Raw genomic sequence first — 17188 nt, forward strand, 5'->3', positions numbered from 1 at the left:
AAAAAGTATTTTTAAAAAGATATAATTTTTTGTGATAGCCTTTACTTACACACATATGCATTTCAAAAAGTTTATATTAAAACTAATGACGGAAATTTAATTAACCAGCCAACAGAATAAAAACAACTCAGTATCTTGTAAATTCATTATTTGACTTCTACTAAAAGTACAATATAGACAGTTTTCTTTTCACTCAAGCAAAAATTATGTAATTATTTGAAAAGTGTTTGCAAATTTCTCAAATAAAAATTCAATGTCAAGTGCATCTACGAGAAGTGCTTTAAGTCAACAAAAAAATGCAGTTACTTGCACAAATATTAGCACAACAAAAATGTTTACGTAAATGCGCTGACAACGCAAAATTTGCAACAACTGAAAGATAGATGCATTTTGCGCAAACGCAAAACCCCCACACACCAGCAGAGAGTGCAATGCAATTAATAAATGAAAAAAAAATGAGAAGAAATCAAACAAATGCATTACTAGCTGAGATATTTAAATATTTACTCGTAAACACTACTTCTATGATGCATTAAAGATCACTGAAGCCAAAAGTCATTAGTCGCACTTTTTTGGAGTAGCCGCAAACAAATGTGTAGTCTCTTTATTATTGCATCTACTTATACAAAAAGCTTACTTAAGTACTTTTTGTAATTCGTTTATCTTTTTGCAAGCGTTTAATAGCATTGCCATTTTTGTCTTTATTTTCTTTAGCTCGCAAAGAGGGGATTTAACTTGGTGCTAATCAGTCGCTCGCTAACCAAATTGGAAGATGTAGCCAAGAAAATCGGTAAGAAATACGAATTTTAATAAAAAACAATATTTACATTAATTACAAGTATCTATAAAACAAAAAGGGAGCAAAATATACGAAACAGAAATAAAATATTTATGGAAAATAGGAAAAAATAAAACCAAATAAAATACAATAAAACAAATTAATATTAAACTAAATTAAATCAAATTTAATTTAATTTAATCAAAATAAAACAAATGAAACGAACTGAAATAAAATAAAAAATTTACATAAAATTAAATAAAATAAAATAAGTTGGAATAAAAAAATATATATAAATATATTTTTTATATACATTATATTATTTATATCAAGAAAACAATTTAACAAATAAAAAACAAACAAAAATATTTTATTCCAGAAAAAAAAACAAAATCAAAACTATTAATATCAAATAAAATCAACTAAAATTAGAAAAAGAAATAATGAAATTTATATAAAATAAAATTAATATACGTAAAATAAATTTTATATAAAATAAATTAGGATATGAAATAAAAATGAAATGAAATAAAAAATTTGCTCAAATAAAATAAACTTAAATTAAAACCAAATCAAATATGTAACATGAAATAAAATATTATAATTTATATAAAATAAATTAACATAAAATTTAAATAATATAAAATAAAATTTGTATAAAATCAAAGCAAAAAAATAAACCACAATATAAGTTAAATTAAATTAATATAAAATACTCTGAAATAAAATAGTAAACTAATAAAAATATGGTCAAATAAAATAAACTAAAATTAAAATACATAAAAAAATTTAAAATAAAATTTATTAATATAAAACAAAAGTTTTTTAAATAAATTAAAATAAAACAAAATCAAACAAAAAAATTCAAATGCAATGCTAAAACTTAAACTAAAATGAATATAAAACTCAAATTTATACAAAATTAAATAGTTAAAAAATAACATCAATGCTAGCTAAAATTAAATTAAATTAAGTTAAACAAATAAAATTTAATTAATTCAAACAAAAAAGTAAACAAATGTATATAAGAAATGATACTAATCAAATAAAATACAGCAATAAACAAAAATAAAACAAAACAGACTAAAACTAAAACTAAATTAAAACGTCCTATCTCAGCTGAAAATATGTACATTGAAAATGTGCTGAGATGGGGCGTTTTTGAATCGGCAGCTGAAATGGGGCGTTCATCAACCAAATTCTGAAGTAGGGCGTTCTTGAAAAGTTTTCTGAGTCAGCGCGTTTTCGAACTGACTGCCGAAATAGGTCGATCTTCCACTCAGATATCGATATAGTCGTATTAAAATTTTATATCAATTTTCATTTAATTACAGGCGAGGACCACAAAGTCGATATTAAAATCGTCGATGTCGATTTCACGGGTGGCGTGGAGATTTACGACAAGATCAAGGCACGCATAGAGGGCCTTGACATTGGTGTACTCGTCAACAATGTCGGCGTTTCATATCCTTACCCAGAATACTTCCTAGAATGCTATCAGCAAGATCCTAAATTCTTACAAAACATTATTTCGGTAAACATACACTCCGTGACACACATGTGCGCCTTAGTTTTGCCTGTCATGGTGAATAGAAAGAAAGGTGTAATCATCAATGTCTCGTCAACTGCCGCGGTTATACCAAATCCACTGCTTAGCGTTTACAGCGGCTCCAAGGTACATACATACATGCCTAAAGTATTTGTTGACTTAATCTTATCGGCTAAATACACGGTGCGTCTGACTCGCGAGTCAGTTTGGATGACTCGTATGACTTTGAATGGCTCAACTGGGTGTAGTCGAAAGGCGAGTCAACACGCACACAGATGACTCGCGAGTCAGACACGCACCGTCTATTGGAATCGCATTTTTTTTTTTAGTTTTTTATTTTTATGAATTTTCAATTTTTCCAGGCTTTCGTTGACAAATTCAGTGTCGATTTACAAACGGAATACCGTAGTAAAGGTATCACAGTGCAATGCGTTCAGCCGGGCTTTGTTGCCACCAATATGAGCAAGATAAAAAGAACGGATCTAATGACGCCATCACCCGACACATATGTCGCTGCAGCTCTCAACTTTTTGGGATATACCACGAAAACTGCTGCCTATTTGCCACACATTTTTTTGCAGTTGACTTTGAATCTCATGAATGATGTCATCTGTGAACCCTTCACTACGAACTTCGTCTTCAATCAATTGTTGACTATGCGCAAACGCGCCTTGCGTAAACAGCAGAAGCAATAGAGGGTTTGAACAATTAAGTTCTATGTAGCTTTACCTGTACATAAATGTCAGTTCAATGACCAAACCAAAAATAGATTTAATTTTTTATGAATATTTCGCATCCAAGAAATAAATTTCAGAGTGTAGCTGGTCAATATAACATAATTAAAGCGTCTTATTAATATCTAAGTACTAATTATTATAAACAAAAAAGTGTACGTATGTACGAGTAAGATTTTTACCCTGGAGCCTGCCGAGGTAGTAGCAGCACCTGTCGGCTCCTAGGTAGACAAAAAGCCCTTCATTACCTAAAAGTTATAACTGCTAACAGTGACGCGTGTCTCAATGTGCAGAGTCTATTTGTAGATTGGCAACTCGCATTGCGCTTTTCCACGTCGGTTTAAAGAAGTCGTTTGGTTTCCAACGGCGGATAAAGGCCCTCCAAATTTTAGTGCATATAATGTACACAGAGACCAAACTTGGGTAATCAGAAGGCTGCACAAACAGCCTGAAAAGAATCCCATCTTACTGTCACAGTCAGAAATGGATGACCGTGGTGAAGGCGAAAGTCTCCAAAGCCATTGGCTTGGCGGAATAAGCATGCTGATTTAGAAAAACTCGGATTTCGCGGGAGTAGAATATCTCAGGATGATCCCAAATTTGTCGATGACCACTCTTGACTTGTGGAAGTCCGGGAGAGTGGTTCCATTGCTTAAGCCGCAATATACCCCAGTATAAGTACCATCACTACAGCACTGAACACCATAAACACCTTCGACATCGTTTTCACTCCACGCTGCTAGAAAACATTGATTTTAGAACCCGAAAAATAATAAACAGGGGTCCCACAGGGTTGTTATTGTGGCTTAGTGGCACTACTCAACTAACGGTAGGCCCAGTAAACGAACTTTTTCGACGTGGTCGGACCAAAGAGCGAGGTGTGTTAGCTGGGTGGGATTGAGCTGGCATGTGAAGTGGTAGTTAGTGTCGTGTCCTCTGCCTATTTTGTTTAATTTCTGTATTTCGAAGTTCGTATGCATACGACGGCTCGATATTGAGGTCCATCGAAGCCTACCATTAGTTGAGCTTGACGACGATAAGCTGATTTGTGCAGAGCTGAGTAGCCGCAAAACTAACAACAATAACAACACATAGGTTAAGTCCGGTTATGCTGGCTGACCATAGCTCTGACATAAATGACGTCAACGTCCATAGTGTTGCGAGATACTCTTACGGCCCAAGGATCAATGCATTCACGTAATGTTATAGAACACTGCCGTTCCTTTAGCGAACTTTGGTAGACATTTTGGTCCTTTGTCGGCAGCTGTACCTTACCGGGTAGCGCGAGCCTCAGAAAACATGGAATGAGCATCTCAAAACCTGCAATCGCTCAAGCGGAGACAGGAAACTGTGGTCCATAGTCAAGTCTCTGTCTTCAATCTGACGATGCGTAAGGACAATGCCGCCCTTCTTTCAGCACCACCACAATGTCGGATCCACAGTCGTGTGGGCGCTTTTTCAGCCGGCAATTTATTGCACACACAGAGAGAGGCACACAAAATTAGCCACAGTGATACACCAACGTGCTTTACCTTTGAAGATACGCAGGCAGCTGTCAACAACGCCAAAGCATCCAAGGCGTTAGGCTCAGATGGAATATCCATGCTGGGATCTACGGGAGTCGAGTACATGACCGCCGCTTTCAACTTGTCACTGTCCACCCTCATCATCCCCGAGATGTGGAAAATGGGTAGGATCCAGCCAGGGAATAAGGCGGACGAAGGAGTCTCGTACAGACCCATCTTCCTCCTATCCCCAGAGGCAAAAACCATGGAAGCACTACTCCTCCCCAGCCCAACGAAGCACTTGAAGCTAGCCGAACACCAGCACGGATTCCGGAAAATGCCCAGCACGACCCCAGCATTGAACGCCATCACCACACAGTTTACACACGACAATGTAAACCACGTGACCCTCTGCCAATACATCCTGGACTCGTCGGTGCTAGCTCGGACGAAACGGTGGATAACCAGCTATATGTGTGGCCGTCAATCATCTGTCGAATTTCGAAACGCAAAGTCCAAGCCGCGTAGAATTAAACAGGGCGTCCTTCAAGCCAGAGTACTCTCCCCGACACTGATTTATCTCTACATTGCAAAGCTCTCTCCGCCACCAGCAGGAGTGAACTTGTTAAGCTACACTAATGATTGGACAATAATGGGCGACGGTCCCAAACATCGACAGCTTTTGCAATAAAATAACCGTCCATCTCACCGATCTTTCCAATTTCTTCACTGCAAGGAGCCTCAAAATCTCCACCACTAAATCCAGCGCCACACTCGTCACAACTTGGACCGAAGAGATCAGGATAGAACTGGACGTCTTCGTGGATGCGCCAAAATACTGGCGACCAATCATCCCAAAATCCTGGGAGTGACGTCCGATAGCCTCTTCTCCTTCACCGCGCACACCGCAGCCACATGCAACAAACTTCGATAAATAAACCCTACTCGAAACCTACAAGGCAATTGGCCCGTCAATGACAGCACCAGTGTCGACGGCAGGGACGAGCGACATGGATAAATCTGCGAACATGTCAGAACGTAGCTCTACGTATCTCATGTTGTCCAAACATCATTTCCACGAAGAAAGCCAGATGCTGGGCGATGAAAGAGCAATACCTCATAGGATGCCACCGAGGGAACCACCCCAACAACGCCCTGCTTCGAAACGAACCGCGCCCACGACACCGACATCGAGCCGTGCGTTGACCATCCGTTCGACACAGCGAGATACAGAACGGCGCTCAACAGAACGAGACTCAGTACACGCAATGACAGCATCGTCCTATGCGGTATACAGCTGCCCATAAACTTAGAAGAAACGGAACTGCCGAGAGAGACCAGATGCACCCTAGCACAACTCCGTTCTGGGCTGGGCCACTTTCTCAGCAGCTACCTCTCTCGGCTGCACACAGAAGTGGCAAACACCGAGCGCCTCATCACATGCCCCTACGACCCTGATACCAAAAGCGGCCTCAGACTTACTGAGTCGGAGGATGAAGACGATGATTCATGACAGGACCTGGGCGGTTGAGCGCTGCTGCTACAATAACAATAATTGCTGTCAATTGATTGAAAGTCTACAAGCTTGACTTCTTTTCCAGAGCCTACCTGTCTGGCGGTATAAGAGAATTTAAGAACTTTTGATTTCCTGGAAAGAAATTGGCATATCCGTCACTAGTGAAGCGTCTAAATAAACGCCCTTCTTGGATAGCTCGTCAGCTTTCTATTACCTTTCATACCCTCGTATCCTGGGACNGAAACGAACCGCGCCCACGACACCGACATCGAGCCGTGCGTTGACCATCCATTCGACACAGCGAGATACAAAACGGCGCTCAACAGAACGAGCCTCAGTACAGGCAATGACAGCATCGTCCTATGCGGTATACAGCTGCCCATAAACTTAAAAGAAACGGAGCTGCCGAGAGTGGCCAGATGCATCCTAGCACAACTCCGTTCTGGGTTGGGCCACTTTCTCAACAGCTACCTCTCTCGGCTGAACACAGAAGTGGCAAACACCGAACGCCTCATCACATGCCCCTACGACCCTGATACCAAAAGCGGCCTCAGGCTTACAGAGTCTTCGATGATTCATGGCAGAACCTGGGCGGTTGAGCACTGCTGCTGCATCAACAATTGTTGTCAATTCATTGAAAGTCTACAAGCTTGACTTCTTTTCCAGAGCCTACCTGTCTGGCGGTATAAGAGAAGATTTTAAGAACTTTTGATTTCCTGGAAAGAAATGGGTATATCCGTCACTAGTGAAGCGTCTAAATAAACGCCCTTCTTGGATAGCTCGTCAGCTTTCTATTACCTTTCATACCCTCGTATCCTGGGATCCAATATATGAACTTAGGTGAACGGTTTTAGCCGCCGCTAAAAACACATTAGAAATGAAAAATGCTAACTAAATTATAAAAATTATTTTATTTTATTGCACCTGTCAGTCTCTCTTACTCTGATGTATATATTTTTGATGCGCTATAGAGAAATAAGGATGCAAGCGAAACGCTCAACGCACTATTTTGTTTATGACTGGCAGTGAAAAAACTACGTAAAGGAAGCATTTTTGTATAAAAAGAAATAGCTTTTGTTCCAATTTTTATGGAATTTTCCGATACTAGTACAGCCCAAGGCACNCAGAAACCAGCAGCTTCCCCTCAAAATGAAATGTCACTTTGCTCTCTCAATTTCCCCTACTTTGCAAGTTTTTTGCGTACGCGAACGCAAAAACTTGTAAGTTTTGGTTAAACATGAACAATTAACAGCTACGCGAACGAACCTATAGAGAAATAAGCATGCAAGCGAAACGCTCAACGCACTATTTTGTTTATGACTGGCAGTGAAAAAACTACGTAAAGGAAGCATTTTTGTATAAAAACAAATAGCTTTTGTTCCAATTTTTATGGAAATTTCCGATGCTAGTACAGCCGAATTGTCAAAGGGGGGCAAAAAAAAACAGTTTAAAAAAATCCCGTTTTCATTTAATGAAATTTCCCTTTTGTACTAATAACGTGTACGAAAGCAAGTCGCAACTACTGTACACGCAGCTGTTTACTTTGACAGTAGACCACCAACTGACATTTCGTATTTCTGTTTTTTGTACGTGTTTAGCGCAAGGCAGCGAATAAAGTGTAAGCAATTGTATGAATATTCGTGGAAATATATTAAATTTTAGTTGAAATATTAATGTATTATTGCTAGCGGACATTGCTATCATCTAAATTACATAGGAAACCGCTTTGTACATCAACGGCCAAGCGCTGTGAAGCCTTGGTAGCTCGCTTACGTAATGGTGTTTTAATTAGTTTCATTCTTTCCAGGTGTTATGACTGTTGCCCGATTTGCCAGGAAGTACGGAGCAGTGATATTCTTCCCCACATTTACTGTGACATCAATTTTAGCCGACTGGACACATACACAGGCGTGGAAAAAACAGCAACGTAAACTTGCCAAGAAAAGCGAATTTGCGACAGAGTAAAAAAAAAAAATTAAAGCAAAAAAGTTCAACATGATTGGCTTGGATAAACGCTACGCTTGGGGTGTGCTTCCATTGATTGGTTTTGCTATTGGCCATTTCTTAGATAAAAAGGAAACCGAACGAATGACATTGTTCCGTGACAAGAGTGCGCTCTACGGACGACCGGAAGGCGCTGAGCGCAAACCTCCATCTTGGTAATAAATAGCTTGGGTGGTGTTTCTTAGGAAAAATGTAAAATTTAGGTAGCATTTGGATGAACACGAAGCGAACGAACTTTTGTTTTAAATAAATGCAAATGATATAAGCGAAACAAAGTTATATTTTCTAATTGAACTCGCGATGGTCTTCGGCACTATTATATCTGGCCAAGGACAGTCACTCCCCAGAAACTGCGGAATCTCTATGCTGTTACAACAACAGCAAACTGGCTTAGAAATTTTATATTTTTACAAGATTTACACTAGCATAATTCGGATACCTATGGTAGCGCAATATAAACGCTTTAGAGTTAACAGGACTACAAGCTTTCCGGTCTTAGATCGGTGAGGTCGAGAGAGTGAAGTTCAATACATGGTAAATTTTAAAGCATTAGGTGACTTTTTCGTCTCCACATTATTGTTATTGTTTATTTATGTTTATTTAATCTACGAATGTCCTTTTAAACAGGAACATCTATTTAATGTGTTATGTATTCATCAAGAACTCGAGCACCCACCCAAAATCACACAATGCTTTGCAGTATGAATTTAACCGAAGGTGTAATCATTCTATTCGAAAAACGAATATGCGATTCCTGTACATACATACATATGTATATATCTCGTTGACCTAAGCCGCTTGCTTAATTTTTTCTACTTAAACAATAACCATTCTAACTCAATTATTAAACGCCTACGTATGTATCGTAAAAATCTACGAGTATTTCTACAGAGAACCATGATCATTGAGTATTTGGTTTCTACCTCACTTGAACTTTCCATTAAATTTAAAGGGATTATACCTATGCATATCATCAAAATTATAAAAGTAACTAGTCACGACAAAAATAGTTAAGTAAACAAGTATTCACTATCTGCAGTGAAGTAAATATAGCCATATCTATTTATTTGTTCATCTGCAGAGCGGACATTCCTCATTCCTTTTGGTCAAAGTCAAAATAAATAAACGCACAAGAAAAAACAATAAACGTTTTTCCGAGTTTCTTGGATGCATGTATACATGTGTGTATGACGCACGTATGTATGTATGTATATAATAAAAACTCCAAATACCAGCTCGATATTTGGCACCCAGTTGCCTCGTATCTTAAAAAAAACAATAGTGTAACCATAGCCACAACCAAAATGCAATTCTAAATACAAGTATCGAAATTTTTTCTTGCATCTGTAATGAAGATGCATGCTAAATACTCACCCTCATTGCGTAAGTCGTAAATTAGGCTAAATTGTACGACTCGACAACAGTAGCATTGTCTATTGTCGTACTGAAATAAGTAAACGACCAAAATTGTCGAAAACTATACAGTGCTGCCAAGTTTTTCCGTTTTAATACACTAGTCGAGTGGAAATTTTAGGCAATGACGTGAAATTTTCGATACGATTCGACTCTCGAAAAACGTCTTGCATTTGATACGACTCTCGCAATGAGGGTGAATGTCTTAACTGTTTCTCCTCATACATCTCGAGCCTCTACAAGTGTCCTCTGATTTATGACCTACAACCAGCAAACCAANATGTATACCAATTTATGTGGAATTATTCAATAAATTTCGTTTTACACTCTACTTTGGAGTTAATTATTTTTGTTTCTTAAAAGCAACCCTGCGTGCTTGGAAGGCGTGTGTACTAATAATATCATCCCTAGCATATTCATCCCCGAGGAAGGCAGTCGCCAAATTCACCGAAGGTTGTTTACTGGTTATATTGTGATATGTACACATATTCAATTGTGTAGTCGAAATCTTTGCAAACCTCGCCCTCTTCGCTAAATAACGTCTGCTTCCCTTGTGCTAGGACTTATACAGGTATGGGCAAAAATTGCTCTCGAAGAGTTTGTATAGAAGTCATGACAGTAGGAAGAATAAGAAAAACCATTAAAGAGCACATAGATGTATGCCATGATACAAATAATTTTTGTATCATGGGTGTATGCATATGTATGTTTATATATGTAAAAGAATGTGCACGATTGGGTGCCGCTCAATTTTTTTCTAAAAGTTGGTATATAGGCGCAGATTTCAGCTTATTTCTTATTTTCTACATTTTTGCACAGTATACTATTTTGGAAACTTCTATTGTAAAATTAATTTGTCATAAAACGATTATCTAGCTGTAAAATAAATCTGTAAAGCGAATAGCCTCTCCGTTCGGAGTCAAGTCATATGAAATAGATCAGATTTGCACATCCATATGTACATACAAACATACCTGCATATACACATGTTAGCATATAATACAAATTTTTGCTATCTAAAAGGCATTTAATTACGTCTTTTATATATGTATGTGTGTGTGTGTGTAAATAAATAATGCATTCTCGAACGTACATAAGTATTTATTAACCGTTAAATACAAAAATAAAATTTAAAATATAAGAGTTAATTTTACTCATCTTAAAGACAGAGGGAACTTATTTCGCATCACAACTATTAATTACTTACATATACTTATACTATAAAAAAATGGCACACACAACCTTGATATCAAATCAAGCTTGTTGTCTAAGTTTTGCATTTTTTCTTATAAAGCAGAAAGCACTTAAGATTCATGCGCCCATGGCACAACAGGAAAGACAGCCTTTTCATGGTAAATACATTGCAGTAGACCATACCCGATCAGTTATTAATATTGCTTACATACTAATAAAATATTTATGTTCTCGCCTTATCCGTAAATGTTTTCAAAATTTCTCATTCCCATTCAAACCAGCATTTTCTCACGACTGCCACTGCTACGCATACTAGACACCACACCAGCGCTGGCTGCGGCCACATGCGTGATCGAATGTGGCGGCAGCATTAATGAACGCCGCATGTGGTGATGGCGCCGCAAAGTGGCGCTATGACGTTCACGTGTCGATTGTCTGAATTTTTGACGCCCAATTACCGTGTTTGTCGCAGCAGTATTTGAAATAGCGGCAGTGCATTGAGCTGTTTCTGCACCACTTTGATCCGCATTCATGGCGGCCAACAAGTCGAATGCCGCGCGTTTATGTTCCTTGGTCCAAATATTGCCAAGCTCTGATGTCTCGCACTTAGCGAGTACTTGGTCGGAGCGTGGTGCGAATGGCATGCGCGTTTTTGTAGTAAGTGAACTAGGTGGCGGTTGTTGATTATTTTTTTTATTGTTCAATACCGATTCAGGAAAACCTTTGGAGCGGTTGCTATTATCTGGCTTCGAAGTGGACTTGCTGCTGCGATGTAGACCAAACAAGGTGGATAATATTGAACGCCGCCGCGTATGTGTGCTTGTTGTTGTAGAGTTGGCGGCGATGCCACTGTCCGCTGAATCTCTGCTATCTTTGCTTGAAACGCTGCCTTGAAGTTGGGAAGGCTGCCGCTTTGTGCTTTGCGCTTTAGTGGAAATCGGTTTGTTTATTTGAGCAGAATCGCACGGATTGCTTTCAATGTCATATTTTGTAAACTTTTGTGGAGATTGGAAAGTTACCCGACGTAGCGTTGGAAGCGACATGGCAAATGGCAGGCTCAGCTTTGCAATCGTAGGCGATTCAAGCTGGGTGTCTTCAATACTGCAATATGTCTCGTCGTGTTTATTGACGCTGGATTTACGTGGTGGTATAGGGGGAGGCGGTGGAGATGGCGACGGTACTGTTTTTATCTGTGCTTTACTGTTCTCTACTGCTTTATTGACTTCCGCTGCCAGAGCCATCTCCCTGGCTGTTAATTCTAGCTCTCGTTTACGCAATGTCTCTTCCAGGTGCCCCAAACGCCTTTCTCTTTCATTTAACTCTTGCGTTCGCGCATCCAAGCTGAGTGTGCGCTGTCGCAGTAGTGACTCGTGCGCCCGGATGGCACGTAGGCGTCCTTGCAGCGCCTCATTAAAGACATCCTCCGTGATCAGCGCGGGACTTTTGAGCTCATCCGTTGTGGAATTGGCTGACGCGCGCGCATGTGAAGGTGGCTTCGGTGGTGGTATGGGTGGTCTCAATGGTGTTTGATCTTTCACGCTGACATAGTATTCGTGTTGTATGGTTTCATAAAGCTCAGGGTCTGACCGCTGAAGCATACTTTTGGAGAAAATGCGACGTTTTACAGAAGAGAAGAGTTCGGCGCGAAGGTCAGGCGTAAAACCGCAGCTTAAACGACGTTGCCCATATTCTTCGTTAAAGCTGTTTTGTTCGGTGTACATTGTGCTGGAAAGATCTATAATGGGGCTGTATTGCAGCTTACAACGTACCTCCGGTTTTTCTTCGGCTGAAAGAAATCGGCCTCAGCTTTTATCAGAGTTGGAAATTTCGTTACCTAATTCAGTTATATTCCGTACGACGATTGGATGACGCGTTATCACTTCAATGCTGGGACGCTGCTCACTATCCACCGACAACATGTAGGCAATAATCTCCTGCAGGTCCCCGGAGTACACATCCGGTATGTGACTAAACTTTCCATTCGAAATATTCAAAGTGAGCTCATCAAACTTCGGTGCCTGAAAGGGCGTGCGGAGAGCGCACATTTCGTATGCCAGGCAACCCACCGCCCACACATCCGATTTGCGATCGTATTTCGATCCCTTGACGATTTCTGGGCTCATGTAGTAGGGTGTGCCGACAAAAGTAGCTGCGAAATCTTGATTTTTACGTAGCATACGCGCCAAGCCGAAATCTCCCAGCTTAGCGTTTCCTTGCGCGTCAAGGAATATGTTTGCAGGTTTTATATCCCGATGCATAAATAGTGCCTTTCCTTATTTTAGTTGTGGCATACCTGCAGCGCTTTGCAGACCTGAAATAGCACGCGCCAGATATAACGCTCTTCGAAGCGCTTACGGTCCGTGCGCGCATGTTTAATTAGCTGCGCCAAATCTCCACCCTCGCAGCATTCCATTACAATGAATATGGACTTGGCTTCATGATTGACCAAATGATGATAATATTGCACAATATTGGGATGTTGTAGTTGACGCAGCACCCGTATCTCCGACACCAACGACGCCTTCTTAGATTCACTCAATTCGTCGTAGTCGATGCCCTTCCAGGCATACAGCTCACCGGTTTGTTTGTCGCGCACTTTGAAGCACGTTCCAAATGTGCCGTTGCCAATGACCGATATAACTTCATAGTCTTGCAATGTTTTATTGGCGAATTTAAAACTGGAATCTCCGTCCGTTACTGAATTGTCACTCGCGCTACTTGTGCCACTACTTGTTGTTGCAGACATATTGTTACTTATACATATGTATTGCCGGCCTTTGAGAGGCGCTAAAATTTTGTTTATTTTTTTAATCAAAGTTTTTAGAGCTACGCTGTGCGCCCAAGATGCTTTCGAATGTGAAACTCATTGAAGACTGCAGGCATCGAGCAAAAATCAATGCTCTTAAACCTGTGCACTTGCGCGCGATGCTCAAAATCGAAAATGTATGTTGGTAAACAGGTTTAGGAATTTCTGCTTCAATGCTCTCTCAAACAAATAGATATTTTGCTGACTGAGCGCAGTCATCTTACGGCGATCCTTTTACACTAGCGACCACTTCCCGGAAGGTTTGTATTGCCTGTGTGATGGCCTACCTATTTTTGTGTGGGTGTACTTTTGTGCGCTCAGCGAGCAGGTAAACATATTTTCAAAGCATATATCTACATATACATATATGTATGTATATAGCGTTAATACTATTCATTTAATCTCTTGCGGTTCAATTTGTACATTTTCATTTTTTGATACAAAAAATGCATGTAAAAATGTATGTATGCACGTATGCACTTATATGTGTACAAAACATGAACCGTTGGATGTAATCTTTTAACACTTAGGCACAGCACGCCTGCAATTTCAATTGACATTGTTTGGGATGCCAATAAATTGTTTTGCTGGCATTGGTATATCAATTTTCCTCATTTCTTGTTTGCTTGTTTTTCAGTACCTTCGTGCTCTTTAATAATTAGTGTTTACATATATTCTAGTTTAGTTTCAGCGTTTTGCGGGTAATCGTGACGCACATATGTATAACAGGCATGAAGACTTGTACACATGCATGTACATAGGTATGTATACACATCGGTATTTAGGTACAGGTATCGGTAGAGACATAGTTAGATTACCCCAGCCAATTAATCTGAATGTCAAATCTATTCCGTATTCCGCTACCAAAGAAATATGTATTTTCTTCCATTTTCACCGCAGCACCATCATTCAATCCTAGGAACCCTTCTCCCAAGCGAACAGGGCCATAGATCTTACGGCAGAATGGTTTCATCTAAAGCCCAAAAGCCTTCCAATCCTTGTTGGAAATCGTCCACTCGCTAACATTTGCAAATACTTCACGCCCCCGCATTTTTAGCGAAGATGCACTTTAATATGTTTTTAAGATCATATTACTTTTATACCTTGAAGCAGATCTAGAATTTAATTTAAAACTTTGGTAATATAAAGAAAGTGGATTTTAATCTGAAATATCAGTTGCAAAGCTACGACATACAATTTCGTTTACGATTTGTACTGAGATATCAGAATATTAGTTGTTTTTGGTATTTGTTGTAACAGCACGAAAATTCGCTATCTACTTTTATTTTAAGCATCTCCTAACGCGCCCACGGAAATCTAGATTAAAAATATCTCGAAGAATATACTGACACATTTATCTTAATATTATCAGGGAACGGATTTTTAGGACCTAAAAATCTGTAAAAATGGCAAAATAAAATAATATGCTAGAAAAGGCAAAATAAAATAACGAAATAGGCAGAAAATCGCAAAAAAGCAAAAGGCACTAAAAACTCAAGAAATACATTTGTTATAGAAACGTTTATTTTATAGTTGTAGTAACATTGAGCCACAAGATGCATTTTGAAGTTTTCTGGCAGCTTTTTCATTCGATTTTCGCGAAGAAAAGCCTTGAAAATCTCTTAAAACCCTTAAAAAGGCAAAAAAAAGGCAACATCAAATGTATATACATATATGGAATCAGGGAAAGCTAACTGGTGCACATTTTTAATCGAATATACTTGGCTTTCTTCATAAAAAATAAAGTAGCTTTAAAAAAGGTTTATAAACTGGAAAATGAATGAAAACGTTATTTTATAAAACTCTTTACACCCACTTTATTTTTTATGAATAAGTCCATCTCTTTAGCAGAAAAAAAGGCAATTTTTATAAAATCCGTTCCCTGGTTATTATGATTTTGTATTAAATACCCGATGGGCCTTAGTATAACTGGTCTCCACTGGAGAAAGTAATATTAATGTATACATATTATCCAATGAAGTAAATGCTTACTTGCGTTGCATTCTGATCTTTCAAACATGTTATTGAACTTGAGGGACTAATTTCTGATTCTGCTGGCTTACTGCTAACGTGCTTGTAATTGAATTTGCATCTTATCATTTCTATTTAACCTATTTCTCATGCGACCATCTTTAAATTATACGAATTTCAGCCGACGATACTGCTTGCACCACGCAACGCCAAGTAACCAGCAACAATATCGGATGGCAGAGTCTTAACAATAGCATATTCTTCGGAGTTTGCGTACCGCAGCTTGCTGTGCGGGTCAGTGTACGGTGCAATCAGACCCGAAATGTCCGAGTACTTTTTAGGTGGTCGCAATGAAGGCGGAGCGTTAAACGAAGAGTCTGGGCGAGAGCAAAAGGTTTGGTATTTATAAATTTTTAATCAGAAGTTAAAGATGATAGCAAACACTCGTACTCACAAGACATAGCACCTTCTGGCCACTGTTGTGTTTTCTCCACCGCCAGTATTTGTTTTAAAGACTTGAATACGTGTTTCTTGCCACCGGGCTCAATATAGCTGAATTGTGGGTTTTTAAAACGAATGATCGGCGGCTCTTCAGACATTACGAAATATAAAAAACTTAATTTTGGTAAATAGATCCAAGACACGTTTGTTTTGTAGATGCAATGAAAAAACAGTAAACAAGTTAGGGATGTCGGAAAAACCTCGATGTATCGAAAATAACGATGTTTTTCTTCGATGCATCGAAATTTTTCCACTCGCTGTATAAATAGTCGATGTATCGAGGCGTTGATGTTTTTTTCAGAACTGACAATTGTAGCTTCATTCCAGTATTTTAATTGTAAATAAAAAGAGAAGTGACTTTGACCAAAGTATTGAAATTACTCCACAAAGTTCCGTTCCCCTCAGTTGCAGTAATTTATTTCTATCTTTGTTCAATTTCACTAGCAAGTCGATGCATCGAAAAATATCGATGTACATTTCGATGCATCGAATAAAAGAAAAACATCGATGTAATTTGCCACTGAAATCCCTAAAACAAGTGCAAGTGCTGGCAGTGTAGGGTTGTAATAAAATGTTTATAGTGGTGGGGAAATATGATGTTGCATAGTAGCACGATTGAGAGAATACAAAGGTTGCGCCGATCTCGGACCGCTATTCCTCTCTTAACGAATTTGACAGAATCGTGGTTTGCATGACGTCACACTTGTGCAACTTGTTTACGTTTTCCTTGCAACATTTTTTCTTCTTCTTCCATTCTTGCTCACGTTTTGGCATTTCTCTCTCGCAATTTCACCAGTGAGACGTCACACAAAAGTTATTCTCAAAAATCCTCTCTGATCGGCGCAATCTTGTATTCTATCATTCTTGGCATAGTAGTAACTTAAAATAAGCCAGCTTTGTATTGGTTTTTTTTTTTAATTTCGGCAGAATTGTGATTAGTGCAGTTTTTGGGTGGGCTTTCCAAAACGGAACCAATCGAAATTTCCGCGAAAGTATAAGGAATTTCGTCATGAAACTTGGTGAGGATGTTGGGCGAGGCCTCCTCAACATGAATTGTTCACTCTCACAATATAATTGCTAATAGTATTTTAGCAATTTGTTGTTAAATAATGTCCACTATCACCCCCTAATTTTTTTAAAATATGCCACTTATCACTTATATTTTGTGTTACATATTACATTTTCAATGCTCACATGCGTATTTTATGCTTTTATTA

The 17188-nt window shown here is 38.8% G+C and overlaps 5 protein-coding genes and 1 long non-coding RNA gene across 6 annotated transcripts in view; 4 read left to right on the top strand and 2 right to left on the bottom strand.

Moving 5' to 3' along the window:
- Positions 1-714: 714 nt before the first annotated feature.
- On the top strand, positions 715-3022 carry LOC108374270 (hydroxysteroid 17-beta dehydrogenase 12 spidey; the record flags this gene model as incomplete). The annotated part of the gene is made up of 3 exons (XM_017630251.1): positions 715-790; positions 2113-2453; positions 2690-3022. Coding segments are annotated over 3 exons (750 nt in total), but the record flags the coding sequence as incomplete, so codon positions are not given.
- Positions 3023-7619: 4597 nt separating this feature from the next.
- On the top strand, positions 7620-8361 carry LOC108374272 (uncharacterized). The gene is made up of 2 exons (XM_017630253.1): positions 7620-7700; positions 7890-8361. The coding sequence occupies exon 2, from the start codon at positions 7895-7897 to the stop codon at positions 8045-8047; it is 153 nt and encodes a 50-aa protein (XP_017485742.1). The 5' UTR covers positions 7620-7700; positions 7890-7894; the 3' UTR covers positions 8048-8361.
- On the top strand, positions 7896-8361 carry ND-MNLL (NADH dehydrogenase (ubiquinone) MNLL subunit). Its single transcript, XM_017630252.1, has one exon. The coding sequence runs from the start codon at positions 8078-8080 to the stop codon at positions 8243-8245; it is 168 nt and encodes a 55-aa protein (XP_017485741.1). The 5' UTR covers positions 7896-8077; the 3' UTR covers positions 8246-8361.
- Positions 8362-10492: 2131 nt separating this feature from the next.
- On the bottom strand, positions 10493-15578 carry Nek2 (serine/threonine-protein kinase Nek2). The gene is given in 5 exon segments (XM_017630254.1): positions 10493-12482; positions 12485-12518; positions 12520-12972; positions 12975-14614; positions 15492-15578. Coding segments are annotated over 4 exon segments (2469 nt in total). The 5' UTR covers positions 13440-14614; positions 15492-15578; the 3' UTR covers positions 10493-10965.
- A 34-nt stretch (positions 15579-15612) lies between these two features.
- Positions 15613-17188, top strand: part of LOC108374275 (rhythmically expressed gene 2 protein-like) — a 4131-nt gene continuing 2555 nt past the window's right edge. Inside the window, exon 1 of the mRNA XM_017630255.1 lies at positions 15613-15864. Within this exon, the coding sequence (XP_017485744.1) occupies positions 15793-15864 (72 nt within the window). The 5' untranslated portion in view covers positions 15613-15792. The remainder of the gene's footprint in view (positions 15865-17188) is intronic.
- The window catches only part of LOC108374278 (uncharacterized), an 8140-nt gene continuing 7763 nt past the window's right edge, over positions 16812-17188 (bottom strand). Inside the window, exon 3 of the long non-coding RNA XR_001849030.1 lies at positions 16812-16834. This is a non-coding gene — a long non-coding RNA (uncharacterized LOC108374278). The remainder of the gene's footprint in view (positions 16835-17188) is intronic.

The sequence above is a fragment of the Rhagoletis zephyria genome, unplaced genomic scaffold (assembly GCF_001687245.7).
Source record: "Rhagoletis zephyria isolate East Lansing unplaced genomic scaffold, Rhagoletis_zephyria_1.1 Rzeph_scaffold_07532, whole genome shotgun sequence".
In the NCBI taxonomy this organism is placed as follows: Eukaryota; Metazoa; Arthropoda; class Insecta; order Diptera; family Tephritidae; genus Rhagoletis; species Rhagoletis zephyria.